Here is a 19,503-nt window from a genome sequence, read left to right as displayed (position 1 = left end):
TGGCAGCTCGATTGGAAACGAGTCTCGGCCCCGGGGATCCGACGTTAAGCATCTGTCAAATCGTTCCAAACATCGGCCACCTGACAGGGGTGATTAACGAAACGTCGTGAAACATCGCGGCCTCCTCCGCCGGGTCTACCGAGGGACGGGAGAGCTCACTCAGCCTGTTTGTGTCACGGTAATGACTGTTACGGAACGGCATAGTACAGACGTCCTGTTCATTTAACCTGTAAATGAGCGCTGCACGCCACAGCACATTACGGAAGCATCAGAAAACCTGTGGTTACGTGCCTTTCATTTTGATAACACCGAACGCCTGATTCAGCTTTGGCTCAATCTCGATCCTCTATATCTTTTCTATATTGATTCCTACTCTTCTTTCCTCTCGACGACTATTGCCTTTTCACTTGGTGTATTTCACTCATTATTGTGTTTCTCATTGCCAGTCAGGTAACCGACCCGCTGATGTGTGGCTCACATAAGACGAGGCGAGGTTGGCTTTGGCTGAGCACCGTGTAACGAGGCGCCATGGCATGGTCACATGACATGGACCGCGACACGTGGCTGCCACACCATGACAGTCACGTGACCCAAACCAGCGTGAGGCGTCCCAGTCTGTCACAGTTCCGTTTGACAGGTCACGGCCCGACACAGACCTATTTAACAAGTCGCTGAGAGACGAGATAACATCGCCTTTAACACCTGTAGTCGGTGTGCTGTGCTCTGCACCACACATGTGCTCTAACCCACAGCAAGGTTCCCCAGTCGTCACGCGGTCGGGGCGCGGCATTGTCCCTGTGACGAAACCCCTCGCTGGGGTCGTCGCCCGTTCCCCGGTACGGCGGACGAACGACAGGCGTCGCGTCGCCGCTGTCTCCCCTCCCCCTCCGTCCCCGTCCCCGGCTCGGCGACTGGCCGGGCGCCCGCCGGGGAGGGCAGGGGAGGGGACGTCGCCCCGGTGCCGCCGGCCCCTCAGTGACATTTCGCCAGGGGTGCGGGGTGTCCGGGTGGGACGGTGTTGGGTCACCGCGCTGCCGGAGGGAGGTGCTGATGGAAATGTCAGCGAGTGGAACCTGGTGGTCGAGCGGTTTGCGCGACCGACCGCGTAAAAAACGCTTTTTGTGGTCAAATATAGCGCAACTTTCGGTATAACCTAATATGCCCCAGTTTGCTGCCCCATTTACTGAAAACTATTGCACAAAAAGGGGCTTTTGTTGCTGGTGAGTGCGTAAAAACACAGCACCTAATCGCGAACTTTTGATTGACGCCCTGGTCACGGCGGTTTGTCGCGACTGTAGTTGAGCTGTCCGGTGTCAGCTGAGGGTACCGCGCCCCTCCCCTCCCCTGCTGTCTCCCCCTATCCATCAGCGCAGTGCGGTCCGGTTGAGTCTGCGTGCCGGTCCAAACGTACAAAGACGGTATTATCCGCGCGGCCAGCTGGGGCCGGCCGGCTCACAGCGTAAATACTGCATGAATCGCCGCCGGCTGCCGAGGGCGTTCAACTCCCCAGCGGGCCGACGATAAAGAGGTGTCAGTTTTTCACAATGTCTGCCTCCAAAACAACGAGGAGTTGATAACGTTTTGTGTAACTTGACAAAGATCACGTAACGTATGTACCTTATAACCGGTAATGTTCGACTTCACACATTTAGGTAGGTACATGCTGTTCTGGTTCAGAAACGAAGCTCGACTTAAAACGGCAAAAAAGCTTGAAGGGAAGTTAATGTTTATTCGTTTATTCGTAACTTTTATCGAGCTTTCCTCTTCCCCAGCTTCAGGATGCCTGCGGGAAGCGGCGTGAGATGGCTCTGTACCGCAATGACCCCGTTCCATTCTTTACTGGCAGAACGACCAGACCCAAGCAGGCAAATAGGCCCATTTATTTTTATCGGCACCGGTCGTGCACTTCCCAGCTTTCTCTAGTTACGACGTTGTCTGCTCGTTTCAGCGGTGGACTGTACTCCCCCACACTGTCAAGAGTGCACAGCGGGCTGCTTTTAGTCGCGAACCTACGCTGTCTCTGCGACATATGTATTTGCTTACCTCTGCCAACGACTTGACGTTTGTCTGGTCTCGTGTAATGTTATACCTACCTGCTTCGCTGTTTTCTCTGTAACTTTATCATAGCTACCCGTTTGTGACTGATGCTTTATGATATTCAACACGTTTGATGTTACCCACACACTTATCGTTTCCCTTACGTTTAGTGTTGATTCCTCCACTAAATTAGTGTTGGGTAAATTAATTACTATAAATACACCCACTCCATGCGCTGTTCTTTTTTAGGAATTCTAGATGCCTATGTCCTATATCTATATGTACATAAACCTTACATGCTCCTTTCATTCGCCAACTTAACGACATTGGTCTATGTTTAGCACCCCACCATTCACTGCGCACACCGAAATATACATTATCGCACACCGAAATGCTATAATTTTATCCACCTTCAGAGGTATTGTAACGGAAAATTTGTTACGATTGCGATACAAAAGTACTGATAGATCCCTGCGACCGACTGCTTTTCTCCTTCGGACATCCCATTCACACCCCTCGCCCCTCCCCATGCCCCAGAGTATCTCCCCTGACCCAGTTCGTCGCCCAGCTGCGGCTCCTCGACACTCTCGGCCTTGCAGTGGCGACTATCCAGCTATTCATAGTCGGGGCATAAACAGCGGCGCGGCCCGGTCTCGCGGCGGCCAGGTGTGCCCCTCTCTCCCCTCTCCCCTCTCTCCACCGGTCCTGTTTCTAGGAGGACCGGTGAGAGCCCGTCAAAAATAAACCGTGCACGCGTCCGGCAGCATAGCGCAGGGAGGCTGCTGATATTGTAGCTTCTCACTAATTTTTGTTTGCCAGTTACTCGTTTTTTTTTTTTGTATTTTCATCGCGATATAAATGTTCACCAATACTTTTGATTCACGTGCATTTGATCGAAAAGCCCTGGTGCCATTGCTCCATACAGTCCCAACATGAACTAAGCTGCCCTATCCATGTGTGCAAAGTCCATCAGTCTGTGTTCCCGTTTGGTATGCGGTGGGGTTAGGACTTGTACCGCCGCTGCTGGTGGCTGTCCTGATGTGGCCGTTACACGTTATAGCCTGGGGTGTCTGGGCGTAATGCACCGATCACGGTATGTCCCCTGTGTGGCGTCATTAGGTCGGTGTAGGATGGAGGTGACAGGGGACAGTGAGGTATAACCGTGCAGAATAGGACCTATAGCTGAAACAGATGCATTGATGCAGTCTCCAGCAATCAGCGTAGTTTCACTGAACGATGATTGGCTATTGAAAGTGTAGCGTATGGCTCTAGTTTTTCTATAACAGTGGCTTTCAGATCATACGCAAGGAAATATAAAGAACTTGATTGCTTTATCTTTGTATTGTTAAATCAGCCATGATTATCCGGTTTGAACTGGCAAATGGATCTTTGCAAAAATTTTGGCACTGCCTTCCAACTGCTCCGCTCGGTTCCGCTATCACTTCCCCCGCAGTTCTGCGACTTTGACTTCGCCCTGTTTTGCTGGCACCGGCTCCGAAATCAATGAGCGCTCCGCTCGACTCGTGCGACCGCCAGTGGTAATGATAAGAGGCAGCGCGCGAGGTGCGATCGGCCGCCGCTCCGCCGCCGGTGCACCTTTCAATCAGCCGGCCGCGCGCGTGACCGTCTCGCGTGAAGCCATCGCCGGCGGCCGAATCATGCGGCGGCTCTGTGCACGCCCGTGCCACAATTACCGCTGAATTTTGTATAGACATTCAACAGAGTGGCGGCGAGAGAGCGCCGCCCGCGGCCGGCAAATTGCTCGGCGAAATGTGATAACGGCCCGCGCCGGAGCCAATGTTGACTCTGCCCCGGCACGGTGGGCGGACCTCGGCCGGACTCACTCCGTGGCAGCGGACTGGTCAGTGGTTCAAGTCCAGTACGAGTTCAAAGTGAGGCCCACAACCTGTTTTGGTGGCACTGGGGTAAATTACTGACCAGTAGTTTGGGCAGAAAAAATAATGGAAAAACCTACAACAGAAAGTTGAAAGCAAACAGCGCAATGGAATAGAGTTGTAGTGGGTGTCACTAATGCCCTTTTTCCATCAAATGCATGTAATCACCCTGTTATTACACTGTTCTGAAGAAATCAGAGAGATTGAACGCCATGGTCACAGTAAACCATCAGCCCGTCGCCATTCAGAGACAGGCGGGCCATTCTGTCGCAGGCCATACATCTGCCTCGTTTGCATAGCATCAGTCTTAACTGCGACCCCATGAAAGGTCACGGGAGACCGACGGCCCACGCCCCTCCCCTACCCTCACCAGAGCCCGTCCAACCCTTACAGAACGTCCGGCAAAGCTGCGCCCAGTCCTGATCCACCTCCCACCGCAGATCCCAATGCCCAGCGCACCGGATTACTGGCATTGAGTTCAAATCACCTCGTCACTATGACTCCAGCTTCACTCCGGCCTACCCTAAATCGTCACAGACAGGCCAACCCAGCGTTAGTTCAGTCAGGTGCCAGCCGCAACCCAGCCTTGCGCCGCACTAGCTAGCCCCACCCTTCGTCAGCTCAGCCCAGTTTCAGCACCTGCGCCACCTTAGTCACCTAACTAGTCCACTAGACTAGCCCAACCCGGCGCCCTTCGCCAACCCAGGCCCCGCCTAGCTCAGCCCAGCCCAGCCCAGCCCAGCCCGACCCCAGCCCAGCCCCAGCCCAACTCCAGCCCCAGCCCCACCCCAGAGCGCCGCGGGGCGGGCTGCGTTGCTGCGACGGTGCCCCGCGGCGGCCACCGGCTGGCGGCCTGCTGCGGACGGAGGGCGGCACAGACAGCGGCCTGTCGTGTGTATGTGCTCATTTGTCCCCGCTGTGCCGAGGGCGGGCCGCGCTGCCCCGCCGAGCCGCCGCGGGGAGACTGTCTATTACCGGCGGCGCCAGGTGGCTTTTTTCTCACAGCGCCCTCGGCCGCGCGCCAGTACTTTCATGTTACACCACCATTCGCCGGCCGACAAGAAATGCCTTTTACTTTGCTCTCTCCGGGCGCTGCCGCGAGGGCGGTGGCTGCGGGCCCGGGGCAGTTGCCGCCAGGAAAGGGGATGCAGAGACGGGGGAGGGTGAAAGGTGAATGTGAGGAAACGGGGCTTGTTTTGTGGGTGCTGCCGAAGTAATGAATGTAAACATACTTCATAATGTGTGGCTGAGAAAAGCATGTAATGCGTATTAAATTGTAAACACAGGTAAAGCTTGAGTCCGTCTTTTCCATGATTTCCTTCAAAATAAGGAAACAATGTAATTAATCAAGTGTGCTTGACTTGTGATCAAATCTGACCAGTCTTGGGGAGCGATTAACGTTGGATCGCCTCAAACCACCGGTGCAGAGATCCGGTCCGGCCACTGTGGGTGCGACTGTGCCGTCGGCGGCGACATTATCTGACGCCTATGAGCGACTCGGTGTGAGCCGCCGCGGCTCCTAATCCCTCATCGGCGCCGTCCGACACGTGTCGGGACCTGACGGCCGGCGACAGCCGGGAAATGCCGCCGCCGGAGCCGTCATCCAATCAGCGTAATTCACTCGCCGCCGAGCGTCACGGCGACACGGACGGAGACGCGCAGAGATGTGCTCTCCGACAGCCGGGTCCGGATTTACCTGGGGTGATCTCTGACTTCCGAGCTGCCCTCGAACTTCTCCGCCCGGCCGCGGCGGTGGTGAAATTCGTCCGAGAGATAGCTCACGGTCGTCATCTTTTCATTATAATCAATCAGTGCGGGTGGCGGCGGCGGGGATCGAATCGATAGCCGGTGAGCGTGACGCTGACGCTCCCGTGGAGCTTCATTTCCCCGCATGTCACTGATAAAATCACCCGACTGGTGGGGCGCCGGTCGCGACGGCGGTGCCGGCGCTACCTGCCTCGTGCTCAGACGGGCGGGGCGCCGTCGCCTTCCGCTACCACCGCCCTCCGCCCTCCGCCGCCGCCACCCTCCACCGCCCGCCGGCGCGTCCGGCGCCCGCATTGCCGTCAACGACAAAGGCGACGAATTTCTAAAAAACCTCGGCGTGTGCCTTTGTGGCTTGACGCTGTTGTGCGGTCGAGGACCCTCAGGGCGTCAAGGGTGCGCCGTGCACAAGTTGTCAAAGCACGCTCCTCCTCTGTAAGAGCCCGGTCCAGCAGTCGGCGAGGTCTGGAAATAGCTGCCCCAAATGTCGCAGTCCGCTGTGAGGACAGGAGGCATATGTCTACTGAAATATCGGCGTTATGTATGAATATGTCAGGCCTTTTCCTTCACCATGTCCGTTTTGGAGCATCCCCATGTATTTCCTATACAGACGCTATCCCAGAAAACCTTTTTTTCAAAATATATTCCTTAATTTTTTGCTTTTTTTACTGAACTTAGCTGATAAGAGAGGTCCGACTACCGACTCATTGTCGAGCGCCATTGCTCGGAGTTCGGGCCCGTGAGTCCGGTTAGCGACTCGTTCTGGCTGTCGCATGCCCGACGCCTACCATGCGGCACAGACTGAGTCCGTGGCCGGGCGAGGGTCGTGCGGGTCCGGGCGCGGCTCATGCGGCCTATACAGGGTGGCTCATCACTCGGCTCTCATGCGCGACTCGCGAGGGACGCGGCCGGCCGCCTCGTGCCAACTAGCGACTAGTTCGGACCGGCCCGGACTGGGACCGGAGCCGAGTCCGAGTCGACTCACTGCCAGTGGACCTGAGCTCGGCCCAGCGCGGCGCCGTCGCCCGGTATGAGCCGCTCTGGAATGGAAGGGAACAGGTCAGGGAGGCTCGGCCGACCGCCGTCCCACGCGGACAGCACGAGACAGCAGCGTGGTGGCACCGTCCCGAGAGCAGCGCAATTTACGTCTGAGGGCGTTAAGGTGCACCCGACTTTCTGGAAGAGTTCAGCCGTCAGCTAACGCTGGTGCGCAGCCCAGTGCCCATCCAAGCTCAAGTAGAAGTCTGATTATAACTTTGCAAAGCTACTCACTTACATCGCCTATCAATGCTGGAGTGTTTTCCTGATATCTTTTTTGGTCTGGCCAGTGCCACGTTTCTTATTGACCCTGTTTGGAAACGTCCCTTTTAGGACATCGTGTGCTGGATTACTCCGGCCTCCAATAGTACACAATCCATCTTGGGTCAGGCACGCGCTAGTCTATCGTTCCACTACAGAGAGGCCCCTGGGGGCGCCGAGATCGCCCCGACACGGCTCCTGACGACAGGGCGCCGTTCGGACATCGGCGTCCATCACCGGCCCCCGCCCATCCATTGCGCTCGTGTCACGCGGCCCCGGCCCTGTCCGGGGCGCGTGACCTCTGCCGCAGAGGTCACAGAGGTCACACGACTCAGAGGTCACCCGTGCGACACCGCCGTGAAGACTGCCTGACTCGGCTTTCAGGGGAGCACGAACTGCTGAAACAAATCACTGGCGCTTTTACATGGTGTATGACTTTATGTATGAAGTGGGAGAACTTTGCGAGCTCTGTTCGCACGAAATCTGAAGGGTGATTTGAAGGCTGGTGAGGCGAGACATATCTCGCCCACGAATAAACTTGTTCATGACTTCTATGACTTGAGAGGATTAGGGTTTTGCATGTAGCTGAAGAAGTGCAGTGGGTGGCCTTTCTCAGCCTCCCGGATCTGAGGAGCGGTGCACGTAAGTGCGTGAGACGCAGCCGCACTCAGAGAGGATCCGCGCCAGGACGGAGGCGCCAGCAGGGGCCGGCACCCATTACCATACATATGAGCCGGCCTCGCAGGCACACATGGCCGCTGTAAACAATCCATCCGCCGGCGGAGACAGACAACGTTACCGGCCGCAGTGGCCGCCCCCGCCCCCGCCCCCGCCCCGGACCCCGCCTCTATGGCCACCCGGTCAGCCGCGTACGGGTGGCCGTTTATTACGAGCGGTGCCCAATTTTTCCTGATTGTCCCGTGCTTTATGACGGAGCTCCTGCGACAGGACGACGGATAATAAAGCGGCCGACCTGAGCCGGCGGCCGACGGACCGCCGACCGGTAATACGGGCGCTGCCCGACCGGCCGGCCGGACCACGATCCAATCAGGGCCGCACGACGCAGAATTATTGCTAATTTAATTTGTTTACAAGTTTCATTTCATTAGGGCGGATAATATGATATGGTGCGCCAGGAGGCTGGCTGACGGAGATAAGGATAATGAATGGACTAATTCCGTCTCGGAGGGTCGGAGGTTGGCTTTCACGGCACATCGGCCGGCTGACAGCGGAGACTGAGGTGGGCAGGGGAGGGAGGGGAGGCGCACGAAAGGTCACTGGTCGTCAGTGTCATCACGGGTGTCAAAGACCAGGAAGCACCGTGAATATGGGTGCACGGTTCGACATTGGATGTGCCAATGCACAAAGCAAGTGTTCATGGGCTAGAAAGAACCATGTTATTTCAGGCTTTTTATTCAGTCGTCCTAGCCTGCGAACATGTCTTGCGCCAATCATGTGTGCCACAAAATCAGAGTCTGATTATTCACCCAACATCGTCACTCGCATCGCTATCGAGTCATTTGTTTCTTTTCCACACGCCATTTCCTTCCCGGCTTCAGACTTCAGAGCCCGCCGTTCGCCGTGCTGGTATGCTGTGTCGCCGAACACTTACGCGTTGCGGCACAGCCTACCAGGCCAGGCACTGTTTCTGGAACGGCAGCGGTCGGCGCCACGCGGACAGAGCCTCGGCTCGACGGCGCCGGCTCCGTTCTGCGGAACCCACTTCAGACACCGGGCTCGTGTACTCAGACCTTATACTGTATGCAAAGCCCCTTATTTCACGTTTGCACTGCAGCGCTTATCCCCTTGAGGCGGGCGGCTACAGCGGGCAGCCGTGGCACGATTACAGGCGCGTGTACGAACGGACACCGCTGAGCTACGCCAGACTGGAGAAACCGACATGGGCTCTGCCAGAGAAATCGCTGCAAGCCTTCTCGAAACTCGACAAAGGCAAGCCACTCGCGCTAGCAATCTTACATCAGAGCTTAGCTCTCTGTCCAGTGCACGAAGAACGGCACAAAGTCACTAATCTTGAGAGTCACTGGTTCCCAGCCAACGGTGATTTCTCCTTCAAAATACTTTGACATATTCTGCCAACGTATCCATAGTTTGGTAAGATTATATGCATGGCAAAAAGGTCCACTATTTTGCTAAGATCCACGTAGGTAGTGTTCATATTCATGGGGTACGGTTTTACCTTAAAAGGATGTTTACTCTTGTTCCGGCTACAACTACATGTTTTGTTGAATGGAATTGTGCTTTTCATCTACATACCCTCTGTCTTGATTTTTACTTTTAGTATGCACAAAACCTTATAACTGCCTTCGCTATCTCCTGTCCTGGAGGCCCCGCTCTCCACCAGCCAGCCCAGTCCCGCGGCCTGCGCTGAACCCGGCCGCGCCACCCATGGTCGTCCATTTGAGACAGCTCCGGCGACCTGCTCTCCACTTCACTCCGATTACAATCCTGGCGAGGAGCCCTTCAGGCGCGCTTCTGACGAGCACGTTCCGGCGAGCCTCTTCAGAGCCGGAGCCGTCCGAGGCGTGTCTGCGGCCGGCTGTCGAGCCGGGCGGCGCCGCGGCGCGCCCGCTCATGCCCAGCTCCGATCGCGGAACTGCAGCGGTGCCGGCCGCCGCGGCGCGGATGCAGATCGGGCCGATAAATCACGAGCCGACCGGCCGCGCCGTGGCCGCTGGAGAGTCTGAACGCTCCCGGCGGTCCTTATTATCTGGCGCCCCGACCGCCGGCCGCCGCTTTAATGAACAACACGGCCACCAATTCGAGCCGAAGAAAATAACAAGCGGCGCCGGGCGGTGGCGACGGGCTGAGTGTGCAAAGCCGCCGCCGCTGCCACCGCTTTTCGACAAATACGGCGCTACTGCCAGTAAACTCTGCCGCTGCCGCCCCTTGCCAAATATGGCGCTACCGCCTGCGAACTCTACCACTAGAGCGCCCCTCTCCTCCACCACAGCCGCCCGTCGCCTGCGGCATGCCGTCGAGGCCCTCTGTCTAATGTCTGCTGCGTGACTCAGGGCAGCACGGACACTATGCCATGTGAGTCAGCCAGCGATGACGTCACAGACGTGTCAGTGACGTCACAGGTCACGGCGTGCCGCCTGCGGCGATGTCGCGGAGGGGTCCGACCGTATCTGATCAGGGCACGGGCTGGGTGGGGGCGGGATGAGCCGCCACGTAATGTAGGGAGACGCCAAGTATAGGAGCACACATTTATCGAAGGCCGTACCGCCCCTGAATATTTTGTTGAATTTATACTATGGTTTGCTATGTGTAGTTGATTGTAATCCATTCGTTTTCGATTCCATTGCATTTAGCCTAATCGCACCCATGTACTCTTATCAGACCAATGTCTGCTTCCCACGCCTCACAGATTTTGGCTACAGGCACTCTCGTCTTTCAATTAAATGTCATGACTTTCGCTTCGATTAAAAATTTTGTTTGTCCGTAAAAGAAAGGAAATTTGAACGTTTCACAAGGCCGGTGTATTAGATCGGCTGCCTATCTGAAAGATCAAAGGTTTTAGAATATCTTGAAGAAACTTTCTTCGGATTATTCACACGGTTGGTTTATATTTTCCCAGCCCTCGTGATTAACAATAAGTTCCAAGGCCGGCCGGCAGGCAGCCATTTTTCATGGAAATGGACAATGGCTCGAACGGTGCATCACTCACTAATGATGCCGGATATACACCCATAAAGGTGCATTGTTTGTGACGCTTGGACGTTGTGGATGTATGTTGTTATGACTCCTGAAGCAATGATATGCCGATATTGTCCTTAATTTCCCCACTACAATCTGTACATTATTTTAAATCATAGAGAATGCTGTATATATTTGCAACATTTTTTTTTATAAATTTAGTCCGAATGGCTGAATGGGCGGAATTGAGGAATCAGAGCCCGCACTAAGCATAGCTTGTTGTGCTGACCCTGACCCCACCACCCGATCGCGCAATTCCAGTTGTATGGCACAATTTTGTCCGAACGTTTAACGTGCCCTCACGACTGGACACGGTCCCCTCCGCTCACTCACGTTACCTGGCTTCTGTGCGGCCCCTGCCACAGACACGCACGCCATTACACGTAGGAGCTAAATGTGGCCGCCCGCACCGGGGCTCGAACCGGGCTCTCACTTCCGGCTAAGCGTCGAATTCCGGCGCTTTTATCCACTCGGCCACGGAGAGGACCTAACATTACCTTTCACAAAGACATATTTTGAAAATAGGATATGCAGTATGAAAATGCTCAGTCATTTTGTGTTCAAATAAAGTAAGCTTTATAATTTGGTTCAGAGTTATCTATTCTGCCGTTTGGTGTCGATTTATATCCGTCCCACTATCTGACACTATCATTCCGTGCTATATCACCCCTAACTGTAGCTCTGCTACATCGCTACAAGCATGAAGAGTCGACGGCCCTCTGAACCTACAGACACAGTCAGGGGTTCCGTGAGGGTCAGCAGGCCACCGCGGACGGCCAGTAGCCACTAGCCATATACGGAGCACCAGCACGGCAGAGGGAACCGTTGCTGGATGGTCAGCAGGACTAGGAGGGTCAGCAGGCCACCGCGGGCGGTCAGTAGCCAATAGCCATATAATATAAGGCACCAGCGCGGCAGAGGGAACCGGTGGACGGTCGGTCAGTAGCCGTATACGGAGCACCAGCGCGGCAGAGTGGACCGATGGCCGGTCCGGGGAGTAGCCGTATACGGAGCCTTACGGCGGCATAGTGGACCGTCGGACGGTCCGGAGAGAACGCTCCGTCGTCGGACCGCGGGTTACGATCGACAGCGTCGCGTCGCCGCGCCATCCGTCTCCGTCGACGGTCCTGTGGCCGCTCCGCCGACCCCAGGTGCTGCTCGGGCGGCTAATTTCTGCTCGGTAATGACCTGTCACGGGCAACAAGACGAATCCACCGGCGCCACGGCTGCTTGACGGCGCCGACCGCCGTCGCCTAGGGACCGGCCGCTCCGCTCCAGCGCCGTAATAATCGCTGCAGAGGTCGGCGGCGACGGTGGTTGGAGCCTCAGCGGTAACGGAGACGGATCCAGAGCTAAATGAACGGGATATATCGCTAGTAAGACGTCAGGTCTTATCTGAGGCTATTCTTATCTTGGCAGTCACCGACTGATCGCCGCCCCGTCACTTTGCGTTCTGTTCCGGCCAACGGCACTGCCTTCTATTTTCCGTCCGACGACCACTGCGTGCCAGATCGGATCAGGCATTGCTTTTACCGCTTTCTCTCGTCTCCTCCCCGGCGCCAATGTGTCTGCCTCTCCGGCCGCGCCCGCCCCCGCCCCCGCCCCGCCCCGCCTCCGCCCGGGGCGGCGCAAAAAGTGTTCAATTAGGGTCGGCGGCGCTGGCTGGCGGCCGGAGGCTGGCTCGTTACGCCCTCCGACCTCACCTGGGCCGCGTGGGAACGCCGCACGCGCCCAGTAATGGACGACGACGCCGCGTCGCCGCGTCATTAACGCCGCCAGCGGCGAGCGGGGCGCACTGTCATTGTCCTACGCCGGCGCACCGCAATGGCCGCCGCTGCGCCGTCCTCGGTATGCGGTGTTCTGTTCTGACGGAACCTTTCCTCTGTTGGTGATTCTAATATGTTTCAACCACTTCTCACAATAGGTCAACAAGATCTCCTGATGTTTCTTGCCGTCTTTCTTTCGACACTACTCAGCCTCGGGTAACGGCGAATTAGCGTTTCTGACGCACCATTCGCTACGCCCGCTTGGCCAAAGACGCGTGAACCTTTTTCATTCGCCGTTCGACTCGGCTTTGAGCACGTCCGTGCCGCCCTCTTTAGCACTCCCGGTCGGCTCGGCTGGTGATTTTAGCGTGGCGCGCGACAGTCCCGTGTTGGCGTGGGCCGTGCCGGCTGAGCGGTTGTGCCATATTTTCCGACTATGGCTGTGCCCGGAGTTGGAACGGCCTGCATCCCCACGGGGACTAAGCGGCGGCGGCCCGGCCCCTCCACCCCGGCCATCGGTTCTGCTGCCTGCGGCGGCGGCACGGGCGCCGGCCGAGCGGTATTCTCTGGCCGCGCCGCCGGCCAGCGCTCATGACTAATGCAGCCGGCGAGAAATCATTTAACGGACGTCGGCGGACATGGCCGTTTCTTTTGTTTCATTCATCTTATCGGCCGATCGGTAATCAGGCGGGACGTCGGAAGAATCCTCGCCTCCCGCGCCCGGTAATTACCAGGAGCGGCACACACTTGAGGCGCGCCGGAGAAGAAGAAGTATTATTGCCGTGGACGGACGAGCGCCGACGGGAGAACGCCCCGGGGCAGAGCGCTCGGCGGCGGAGGAACGCCCGGGGGCATGGCGACAGGAGCAGCGCGAGCGGCGGTCGCACCGCGGCTCCGCGCATAGCTTCCCAGATAAATATGTATTCCACTTTCAACGGCAGGACTGGCTAACAAGGTGCGCAAACAAGGGCAATCTTGTAGTAGGCCCCCCTGGGAATGACAATCAGGTTGCGCGATGTTTTCCTCGCGTATTGCCATGTGGGGCTCGCTAAATAGGCGGCCGGCGCGCCCGGGGCCGCGGGCCGCTCTGGCAGGGGCTGCCGGCCGCCCCTCGGTAACTGCAGCAGTGGGCACAGCTGGGGGAGTCCTCGGTACGTGCTACCGCAGACTCGCTGCAGGGGAATCCTCGGGGCATAGTCGTGCGCCGGGCGGCCTGCGAGGGGACGGTTGGTGCTGGTCTGGTGACTGGTGAGTGGGGACATGCTTTGGGGGCCGCTCAGGCAAAACAGTGCGGCGTGAAACGGGTGCGGCGTGACAATAAATCAGCATACATGCTTGTTGTGCGGAGTAGAACACAAGCACGATGCTGCGGAAAGCTTGCGTTCGGAAAATTTTGAGAATATATCCACGCCCGGACGAAAAAATCTTATTTGCTTTTCCTTAGCGACCGACCACTCGCCAGCGGACTCTCTAGAGCCGCCGTAATTAATTTCACGCGGCTCTAACGGGCCGCTGTTGACCTGCCGTTGTCATAGTAACCGACGGATGGCGCGCACAACAGAGCTGCGGCCGCTGCTGCGGAGCCCCGCTGCGTTCTGCACTAAAACGACCGGACATGGTACGACTGGATATGCACTTAGCCAAGTTGCAAGCTCGGCGCAGCAACTCTTCGGAGAACTTAGCGGAAAACCGCACAATGCTGAACAATTAAGTGAGTTGGTGAGCAGGTAGATTGGGATTTCGACCGCATTTGCGGGGTTGAAAATGCATGTTTAACCGTTTAATTTTATTCATCAAATTATCAGAGTATGTGGTTAAATGGAATTTCTGATTTTGTTTAATCATTTTTATGTTGTTTTTGTTTGTGTGCCAGGACTTGGGCCAAAGACTTCTTTTAAACGTTTAACGAGAAAAGTGAACGCGAGACAAAAGTAAGCCTGGCACCTTTTTAACGTCTCGAATCTCAATACATGTATATAGCGGTAATGGAAAAATAGAGCGAAGAGAAGGCTAAAGGAAATATTTCTACGGGTGAATGAACTTCTAAGTATTCCTGTGACATGTAATGTATCATTGAAAGGAGGCGAGCTGCCTGACTTCCCTTCCCACTCTTCCTCACATCGCCAATCGGCAACAGTCTATTCCCTTAGCCGCAGCCGTTTCGCTTCGTTCCTCTTTCGGCCGCCGCCCTGATAGAGTTACATGATTTACTGGCCGAGATGGTGGCGATGATTTGTCGTCAGTTGATTTCCGACGTCAGACTGACCGAAACGTGCCTGGAACTGGTCAGAGCCGCTCGGTGGATCGTCCGCCCACCACTCGTGCCCCAGGGCTACCCACAGACCTACCCAGAAACAAAGGGGTGGCTAATACGGCCGCGGGCATGAGCCCTCCATCAAGGCGCGTCCCGACCGGCGCTGATTAGCGGCGGCGAGCAGCGGCGCGGCCGTGCACCGCTCGTCGTCTCACCGCGCCGTATCCGCCGCCACCGCCTTATTACGGCAGAGCTGCCGCGGATTAGGGCGTCACGCCAGGGTTTTATTAGGGGGCACGCCACAGTGCGGCCGCCGCTGACCACTCGGCCGTCCACTTTTCAATCGGGACCTCTAATAAAAATGTACGCCAGGTATGGCCGCGCCGGCCGCCGCGACAAGCCTCCATTACGTCTGTACGGTAATGTGCGAGCAGCGCGAGCGGTCACGTGCGCGCAGCAGGGCCTGCGCCGGCCGCGGGGCACGGCATCATCGGCACACCGCCATCGCGATGCATTTTGCATCGGCGGCCGGCGGCGCTATGGCCGCTGCCGACCGGTCCCGGCTCTGGCGGTCGGCGAACTCTGCACAGTCGCGTGGCAGGCACCATGGCAGGGATAGGGGACAGGCGACAGCCACCAGTAGCCTGCTACTCGGGGGTAGGGTGGGGAGGGAGAGGGTTCAGAGAACGGACAAGGAAGACTGGTGGAGCCGTGATGCTTTCTTATTGTGTTTGAGTGACGAGAAAAAGAAGGGCCATGAATTATGCCAATATTGAATCATATCTATCACGATTCATGATCATCAGTGAAGTTATTTAGTATAATTGATTGACTTGGCTACATGCCTTACGCCTGACTGAAACCTTTGAGCTAACTTACAAAGATGCTACCTCTGCTTGTTCACTTCAAAGTGGTCTGACAGCCAGGACACTAACATCCTTACAACATTATAATACCACTAATGGCAGCAATGAATAGTACCCATTGCTCAGCGCTTACAACACATAGGGTGTCCTCCCAAACCCACATTGAAGGGTGCGTCACACGTATACCCAGCGGTTAAAAATTGTCCGTCTCTACCAAAGGTCACGGCAATGCATCAGCGTGGATGTGGCGGCCGCTGGCCAGCTGACACCGGTCGGAGACCAGCTGACATTTGGCGTCCTCCGTGATGCGTCACGGCACCCCTCCCCTCCCCCTCCCCTCTGTCCCCGTCATTGTGGGGCTGCCCGGCGCCGGCGGCCGCAGAGTTCAGAGATTAGAAATATGATTGAGCGCTGGCCGCCGGTGTCAGGCACCCACATGGGGGTGTGTGGATTCTCCGGGAGCGGGGTCCCCCTCCCCGGTCGGCGGCCTCCCGGGGCTCCCTCCCCTGCCCTCTCCCTGGGGGCTCCCCTCTTCCGCCGGCTACGTCCGGACTTCCAGTCGGACGGATTAATTCGGTAGTGGGACCGGTGGGGTACAGAGGGGCGAGGACAGAGGGACGGGGACAGAGGGACGGGGACAGAGGGACAGACGGGAGGAGGACGAAGGGATGAGAGGGTAGAGGGACGTGGGAGGTAAGATGGAGGAGGTAGAGAAGTAGAAGGATGGATGAGCCAGAATTACATTTAGACAGTTCGCTTTCCTGTGACCTGTTACCAAACAATTCCGTTGCATCAGAGACACAAATTTGTGAATGTGAACTATGGAAGAGAAACTACTTTGCCTAACGATCTCACGGTCCTTCACCAGCATTCTCCACCCATTCGTGCGTGTGGAACTAATGGAAAGACAAAAGCCAAACAGAAGAAGAAGGAAATTTCAAGATAGTCCCGGAAGAACCGCGCCGCCCGCTTGGTGACACCTCTCGTCAGTTTTCTCACGAATGCGACATGCCTGATCAGTGCTTCCGACTTTGAGTGAGCGACAGTACCAGAGCAGGTGCTCGGTTCTGACGGAACAGAGCCACATCCAGGGTGCACTATAGTCTCTGCCGTCCCGTCCCAGGGTCTGCCCGGAGGGGTGCGGGGCTCGGCGGCGGTGCGCGGGGGAGGGGGCGAACGGACGCCACTAACCATTGGTGACTGGAACCGACCAGGGCTGGCCGCCGCCGGCCGGCGCGTACGGACCGCTCTCTGAAAACCGAGAGCCCCACCGCGCCTTCAGAACACGACAACAGACATGTGGCGTCACAGGGCCCAGACGAGCCGGGCGGAGAGCCGGACAGAGCTGGAGCGGGACAGAACGCTAACGCGCTCCGCTCGGCCGGCCGGGAACACCAAGTTTTAGTTTCACCGGCGTGCGGAGGATTTTCTCAAATCGGCTCGTCAAGGGAACTCGAAAGTTGTTGGCGACAGTTCGTGACAAACAATTTGGCGACAGGGACCAGTTACAGCTTAACAAGAACGGGTGTTAAAGAGCGAACGGCCGACTTGTACATTATGCATAGTGTCCGGCCGGTCTGCAGCAACATTCCAGCGCTCAGCCGGCGCTTTATGATGATGAGACCGTACAGGTGCGGTGGACGTTTGAGCCTTTAATATCGACCGGCTATCGGGGGACCGGCGCCGGCTCTCTGCGCCGCGCCAATCGGACGGCCGCGACGCGGTGTGTTAGCGATTCTGAGAAGTGATTGGGAAACATGACTGGTAAATGACCGCCGCTCGGGCAATGGATGGACATACAGCTGAATAGACAATGTCGGCGGCGATCGGACCGGACGGGACGGCGGCAGCAAATGTCAGCTCCCCGGCGGCAGCGCTGTGCGGGACGTCCCGGCACGACAATAGGGGGGGGGGGACAGTGGGACGTGGCTGGGGACATGAGTTAGGGGTGAGGGAATAGGAAACAAGAAAGGAGGCTCGAGGAAAGCATGACATACATGTAACCCTCTGCAGGTCGGTGTCCATTGGATGTATTATCACAGAGACTGCTGGATTATCAGCGGAACAGGATTCCGAGTTTTGTGGTAAAGGTGGCCGGATGGGGTAAGGTCGGGTCAGGTCACAGACGGTTTCCCGTGTCCCACCCCGTTCAGCTACTCACCCTGCCAGGCGTCGTGCCGTGAGCCACCTGCGGACAAACGAAATCGTCAGAAATCGGCTCACAGACACAGCCGAACATGAACGTAACTCAGCAATCAATGCATCGCTAGCGGTGAAATAAAAACGACAAAAACTTAATTAGGTACATGTGACGACGCAGGGTAAGATACACTATACAGTGGCTATTCGGGTATCAGGTTTGGTGATTGCTTTCTTATGACGGTGCATAACCGTATCCATGCATAATGAAGTCATATTTTCTTCAGAGTACCGAGCTCCGAGCCAATGCATAAGTGAGCCAGCGTATCATCAGGGAGTTATAGCGGGTCCAAATTATACATCAAATATCTATCCACAAATTGTTAGTCTCTATTAAATGTTCCATGACCTTATGATGGAATTATAGCCGGTTCCCAAGCTGGAACTAAATGGCAAGGGTGCACTAAACGGAGACGTTCCGTTTTTGTGAGCGCAACTCATATCAAATTCAGAACTTCACTTGACGTTTAGTGTACCCAGTTATGCATGGTTATTTCATTGGTTTTTCAGATAATACTGAATCTGCACACCGAACTGAATGACAATTGGCAAAGCTGGCAGCTTACTGGCATAGCTCAGTAAAGCCGTATCTATTGGAGTGCATCATGCCCACTGCCCAGTTCACTCTCCTCGCTACAAGCGTACCGGTCACAGCAGACAAAAGTGATTAAAATAAAATCGAACGGGTGCCCTGAAGCAGTGAAGTCGACGATTTCTATGAAACTATCTTGACGAGAGGACACGATGGGTGTTTTGTGCTAACCGGGTGTTTTGATCGCTCTGTAAGTGTGACGTCACTCTGCCAGTGTGACGTCACGGCCGGTCCGTTTGACACGGCGCCAGGGACTGCGTGGCCGTGGCGTGGCCGTCGGTGCGACAGTCGCGGCGAATTCGACGCGGGCGGTGCGCGGCGTGTTTGCCCCACCTGCCAATGTGACAGCTGACAGCTGACACAGCTGGTGTGTTTACCTTTTGACTCGGACCGCGGCGAGGTCCGCAGCGGCGCTGAACGCCCCGACCTCGCCTCGCAGGCCAGAACGACTTTTGGTTCTTCGAAAATCGTTCTCCTCTAGAAAAGTCTGGCAGAACAAAGACTAATAAAACATTTATGAGCATTTATAAAGCACTTATAAGCTATGAAAGATCAGGCTTTTATCTGTGAAGATTCAAGTAAAGCGCTAAGGGCACCGTCTCTCATGTTCACATTGTATGGACACCGAACAGGTAATAATCACGGTAGGTAGATCCCCCGGCGAAAAGTCGGTGAATTTTCGCTCGCGTGCCGGCCGGCGAGGCTTACCCGGCTCCTGTCTGAGGCTCATTTGGCCTTCTGAGCTGGTCATCGGCTCGGCAGGATCAGCAGTCATGCCATCGTCGATTTCGCTGAACAACATCAGGTACGAGGACGTCGTCATCATTCAGACAGCCGCCCAGGCGTCATGTGTCGGCGATCGGGGCCATTGGGCACGGGCTGCTGAACACTGGACCCTCAGCGGCAGGAGCAGCGCTTTTGGAAATCGGTCCCGCAGTTCGCACCGCTAACATAGAAACTATTTGAATATTTTATTCGTACAGGTGTAAGACATAAGACGTGCGTCACCAACACATCGTCACTATCGCATATCTTTATGCGTCCTTCTATGAAACAAAAATGACAGGCATCTATCTTATCTACCTGAAAAGAATATTGAAAAAGAATACAAGAA

At 56.1% G+C, this 19,503-nt stretch overlaps 1 protein-coding gene across 4 annotated transcripts in view; it reads right to left on the bottom strand.

The window, feature by feature from the left end:
• LOC122384095 (hepatocyte nuclear factor 6-like) overlaps positions 1-19,503 on the bottom strand; it is a 43,695-nt gene that overhangs the window by 3,954 nt on the left and 20,238 nt on the right. For 2 of the 4 annotated variants that reach the window (XM_043371099.1, XM_043371100.1), the window contains exons 2-3: positions 17,760-17,786; positions 16,790-16,849 (exon numbers count right to left, since the gene is read on the bottom strand). In XM_043371099.1, coding sequence (XP_043227034.1) covers positions 16,790-16,849; positions 17,760-17,786 — 87 coding nt within the window. The remainder of the gene's footprint in view (positions 1-16,789; positions 16,850-17,759; positions 17,787-19,503) is intronic. The other 2 variants (XM_043371103.1, XM_043371102.1) reach the window with 1 other exon arrangement.

The sequence above is a fragment of the Amphibalanus amphitrite genome, unplaced genomic scaffold (genome assembly GCF_019059575.1).
Source record: "Amphibalanus amphitrite isolate SeventyFive unplaced genomic scaffold, NRLGWU_Aamphi_draft 000181F_arrow, whole genome shotgun sequence".
Lineage (NCBI taxonomy): Eukaryota > Metazoa > Arthropoda > Thecostraca > Balanomorpha > Balanidae > Amphibalanus > Amphibalanus amphitrite.
The sequence above is the reverse complement of the archived record's forward strand: the minus strand, read 5'-3'. Positions and strand labels throughout refer to the sequence as shown.